The sequence below is a fragment of the Nannospalax galili genome, unplaced genomic scaffold (genome assembly GCF_000622305.1).
Source record: "Nannospalax galili isolate Female #2095 unplaced genomic scaffold, S.galili_v1.0 scaffold1735, whole genome shotgun sequence".
Classification (NCBI taxonomy): domain Eukaryota; kingdom Metazoa; phylum Chordata; class Mammalia; order Rodentia; family Spalacidae; genus Nannospalax; species Nannospalax galili.
This window is the reverse complement of record NW_008336857.1, coordinates 376157-381776: the sequence shown is the minus strand read 5'-3', so window position 1 is coordinate 381776 and position 5620 is coordinate 376157. Positions and strand designations below refer to the sequence as shown.

General features: G+C 36.4%; 1 protein-coding gene across 1 annotated transcript in view; it reads right to left on the bottom strand.

Annotated features, from left to right (window-relative positions):
- Hnrnpll (heterogeneous nuclear ribonucleoprotein L like) overlaps positions 1–5620 on the bottom strand; it is a 35497-nt gene that overhangs the window by 5300 nt on the left and 24577 nt on the right. Inside the window, exons 8-9 of the mRNA XM_029562742.1 lie at positions 4873–5090; positions 686–807 (exon numbers count right to left, since the gene is read on the bottom strand). Of these exons, the coding sequence (XP_029418602.1) occupies positions 686–807; positions 4873–5090 (340 nt within the window). The remainder of the gene's footprint in view (positions 1–685; positions 808–4872; positions 5091–5620) is intronic.

Genomic DNA, 5620 nt, shown 5'->3' with positions numbered 1-5620 from the left:
AGACAGGGTCTCCTTGTAGCCCCAGCTGTCCTGGAACTCACTATGTAGACCAGGCTGGCCTCGAACTCACAAAAAGATCCGCCTGCCTCTGCCTCCTGAGTGTTGGGACTAAAGGCGTGTGCCACCATGCCTTTATTTTTTAAAGACAGAGTGTCAACTACATAGCCCTGGCTGGCCTAGAACTCAAGAGACCTACTGGCCTCTGCCCCCAAGAGCTGGTACACCACCACCTGGAACTCACTATGTAGACCAGGCTGGCCTCGAACTCACAAAAAGATCCGCCTGCCTCTGCCTCCTGAGTGTTGGGACTAAAGGCGTGTGCCACCATGCCTTTATTTTTTAAAGACAGAGTGTCAACTACATAGCCCTGGCTGGCCTAGAACTCAAGAGACCTACTGGCCTCTGCCCCCAAGAGCTGGTACACCACCACATCTGGCATAATCAATCATTTATATTTTAAGAATTAATTAGAAAAAAATGCATTGAATATATTTTCAAGTTAGACTTTTGTTTTATGACTATAAAACCAAAAACTAGGTATAGGTAGGCAGAACAATTACACAACCCTAACATACAAAATCAGAATACTGCTTTTCTTACTTCAGATGTGTTCTCAGTTACTGCAAGATATTCTAAAGAGGAATTTAAAAATATTCTTATCATTTATAACAAGATATGTAATTACCAAACATTAAGTCTTTTCCCAAATAACTTGACATTATTAAGGTGTGTAACAGCTCTTTCTACAGCATATTCATCACCCATTTCCACGAGTGCTGTGCCAGGAATGGTCTTCATAAATTTTACCTGTAAATACAAAACCCCCCCGCAAAGTGACCATTTAATTACTTAGTATTATTTAAAGTTAAATTCAGAAGATCACTTCTTAGAATCTTAACCCCATTCTGTCATTTGAGATAGCCTTAACTCTTATCAAAATTCAATGAAGTTGAAAGGGGAGACCATAATTGTATTCTATAGCAAATGAACACAGGCTTATGCCAAGGCTCTGTTTTTTTTGTTTTTTTTTTTTTGGTCTTTTTGAGACGGGGTCTCCCTGTAGCCACAGCTGGCCTGGAACTCACTATGTAGACCAGGCTGTTCTTGAATTCACATAAATCAGCCTGCCTCTGGAGTGCTGGGATTAAAGGCGTGCACCACCACGCCTGTCTGAAGCTCTTTTATTAGAGGTAATTCACTTCTAATTTACAAATTTTCCCTACAAAATGGAGATATTTAGGACTCATTCTATATTCATCAATATTCATTCAACAAACATTTCAGTATCTAGCATGTTTTGATAAGCACTGTGCTAGGTTTTGTAGATGTTATGATAATTTTTGATCCTTTGTTGTAAAGAAATCAGAAATTTTAGACTAAACAGTAATTATAAACTATAAAGAGTTGTTAAGGCAATAAGCAAGATGCTATATAACAAATAATACAACATGGCCCAGAGATATGTAATACACTGTAGAGCATTTTTAAAAGTTCTTAAAGAACACTAGGTTGCACACCTTGGTACACTTTTCTACCTATCACCTTCAAAATACTGAGAACATATTTTAATCAAAAGTTCAGCATGGAATTTATTTTTATCACTTCAAGTTTTAATATACAGTTTATACTTGAAAATCGCCTCTCAAAACATTGGAAAAATTTAATTCTTTTTTTAACTTTTGAAGTTTTTAAAAAAATTTTTAATTATTTTTTATTTTTTAGAAGAAGCATTTCATTACAGCTTTAACATACTCAATAACAATTTTCAGAGCAAAGATACATCTCTTTCAAAAGTGGCTATAAAAATTTTAGATTCACAGTTGAATTAATAGTTACACAATATTGAACTCAGCGTAAGTCCTGTAGGACATAAAATTGAATGAGTTCTTAACCTTTAAAAAAGATCTACATTTCATTTTAAAATATACTGTTTCTTACAGAAAGACTCATTGTTTTTGTTAACACTTAGATGTATATTTTTAAACTTAAAGGATTATGATGGTTGAGTTTTATGTATTATAATCTATCATTTAAAGTAATATAGGTACTTAGAGTGAAAACAGTATAGTTAAATAATAAACCAGAAAGTGATTTAAGTTTCCAAATCATGAGGTAATTGTTAACTAAAGATGTAGATTAACTGCCTAAATCTAGTTGCCCACCGACATATGTAAAAAACATAAGCAGAGGGAGCTGGAAAGATAGCTCAACGGTAAAGAGCACTGGCTGCTCTTGCAGAAGACCTGGGTTCAGTTCCCAGCACCCACATGGTGGCTAACAACCATCTGTAACTCCAGTTCAAGGGGATCCAATGCCCTCTTCTGACCTCCACAGGCATTGTACAACATGGATGCACTTACATATATGCAGGCACTATACTCATACACATAAAACAGTATATTTTTAAAAAGGCAAAAAAGTACTATGTAATAAATGACGCAGTTCCTAGATTTAAACTAAATACTGAGTCTAAGACAATTATCTATATGAAAAGAGTCTGCTCTACTTTCCCAGTGTTGCTAAAATCTATCCTGTGGGAATGACTTTTTATTAAAATATGGACATGCTCTACACAAATGACTTTTTACTTAACCTTGCAACCAAAAAGATAACCTTTTCTCAGCTTCTTTAAAATGCACAGGCTCACTGGAGCCTAGAGCACCTACAGTAATCTAAAGCACACAGCCAGGCATAGTGGTACACGCCTTTAATCCCAGCACTCAACAAGCAGAGACAAGCGGATCTCTGTGAGTTCCAGGCCAGCTGGAGCCACAGGGAGACCCTGTCTCAAAAAAAGACCAAAAAGAAATAAAATTTAAAACAAAAAAAACCATTTAGAACTTCAATTTCTCATGACCTTTCCTTGTTGTGGACCCAAACCCATGTATGAACATGTGTGTGGATGTTGGGTATTTCAAGAAAGCACTGCAGCATACTATTTAGCAGAGATTATCCCATTTGTGTTACAATGAATGGGATTAAACTGATAACATGTTTGTCGGTGTGCTGGTCTAAGTCCGTAGGAATCAGAAAGAGTAAAGTCTTCTCTGATAAGGGACCCACTCTTACCTCTCTATTTCATGCTGCATATACTATTTCAAAAAGAAGGAAGAGTAAGCCCTCCTCTGGGAACACAGTTCTAAGAGAATTCTGAAGGAACAGGTTCTCAGCAGTTCTGGTCCACTCTTGGCTTAAAATGGATGATAAGAGCCAGGCAGGGTGGTGGACACCTTTAATCCCAACAATTGGGAGGCAGAGGTAGGTGTATCTCTGGGAGACTGAGACAAGCCTGGCCTACATGCCAAGTTTCAAGCCAGCTGGGGCCAAGGAGACCCTAGCATAAACAAAACAAATAGGATGCTAAGAGGCTGCTTTTATTCAAGTACAACTGTAATGTAGCATATAGTAAATGCCACATTATCTCATGTATTCTTTGTCAATTACTTGAGCAGAATTATCCCATAGGTTGGTCCCTTAGACCAAATGTTAAGCGGTCTTTCTTCCTCTTTTTCATATGATATAATGGCAGTAACTCTTGTTCAAGAATCTCAAGAGTGCTGGGTGTGGTGGCACATGCCACTCTCAGTACTTGGGAGGCAGAGGCAAGTGGATCTTTTTGAGTTCCAGGCCAGCCAGCAACATAGTGAGATCCTGCCTCAAAAGAAAAAAAGGGGCTGGAGGGATGGCTCAGCGGTTAAGAACACTGGCTCTTGTAGAAGACTCAGGTTCAGTTCCCACCACCCACATGGTAGCTAACAACTGTCTGTTAATTCCAGTTCCAGGGGAATCCAACACCCTCTTCTGACTTCCATGGGCATTACATGATACAGGTGTACTTACATACATGTTATACATACACCCATACACATAAAATAAAAATGATAAAATATTTAAAAGAAAAATCCTAAGAGCTATTTATCAGACTTTAAGATTAATGAACTGAGAACTAAGAGTAACAAATGTTCAAAACATACTCCTCCTCCCACATCCTTGTGACTCACAAGCATGTACTTTCTTATCACCACAGAAAGAACATTAAAACCATTTACAATAGGAGAAAACAGCATTACAGTATTGAAACATTCTGTCAAAGTAGGTCAGTTCCAAATACTGACTGAGCTAAAATAAAATCATTGCTCCTCATAAGATACTCCTATCATGACATTTAGAAGGCAACTGCATAAAAAGCCCTCCCAAAATTCAAGAAATGCAGGCAAAACTCTGAGACACATTAACTCCGTGAATATAACTGCTCTTTTAAATTCTACGGATTAACATGTTAAACACTAAAATCTCTTTGAAGTGATCATAACTATAGACTTTCCTTGACTTACAATAAGCACAATATTAAAGTAAAAACTTAATATTAAGTAAAAACTTCACTTAATATACCCAATCTATCCAACCTCACAGCTTACCCAACATAGTATACTACAGAGTAATCACAATACTGGGTGAGAACTTTGACATTATAGAAAGAATAATGCACATATTTCTAGTATGCCAAATTCTAAATTCAAAGCATGATTTTTATTAAATGCAACACTTTTATATCACCATAAAGTTAAAAATCAGAAGTCAAATAACCATTAACACAACTACTGTCTATACAGGCTTTATGCCTTTAATACACTAGTAAAGGATTAAACTACTGCTTTGGACCTTCCTTTGTACTGGTTATTTTAAAAATATTTTATCACTAACAATCTATACTGATCACTATCAGCAAAAATAAGTTCATAGAGAATATATTTTTTAAACTTTATGAGTCATTACTGAAAGAATTTAGATGTTCCCAATAGAAGTATTTGTAGTTTTTTTCAGAATTACTACTAGATATTCCAAAATAAGCTAATATAAAACCAAACTCACCTTTTCAATATTTCCATACAAACAGAATAGGTTGAAGACTCTTGAACAATTCATTTTTAGTTGATGTAATCCACTAACCATTACAACTGAACCAGAGGGACTTCCTCCATGCATGTAAGAGGAAGAAGCTTGTGGTAATGGATATGCAACAAGTTCAGGTGTATCTCGAGAGCCCATTCTGTACCGACTTGGTAAAGGCAATAATGGACCATGTGATCCTGTAGAAATGACCAAAGTAAATAAATATTGCCTACATACATCTGTAAAAACTAGTAGATGCACTTCATCACATAAAAACTGAATTTTCTTTTACAGTGAAGATTGAACCCAGGACCTTGTATTCTAGGCAAGCACTCTACCACTAAGAGTTAATCTCAGCCCCCAAAAGTAAACTCTTAATATTAGTTTCATGTACATCCAAAAACCCTAAAGCATATGAATATTTAAAAACAAATAAAGGGAAGAAATCAAATCAATATTTACATGAACCACATCCATTATCCACTGAGCTATAGATATAAACCTGTATTTTGTAAGGAATATAAAATTAGGCTATAGAGTTAGGGGAGCCATTGTAAAACTTTGGGGCCATATATAAATGGTAGTATGATTCAGCTAGGCATGGTGGCACATACCTACAACCCAGTACTTGGAAAAGGCAGGGTCAGCAAGAGCTCAAGGTCATCTTCAGCTACAATACAGTTGGAGGCTACTCTAGGCTACATGAGACTCTTCTTAAAAGACAAAA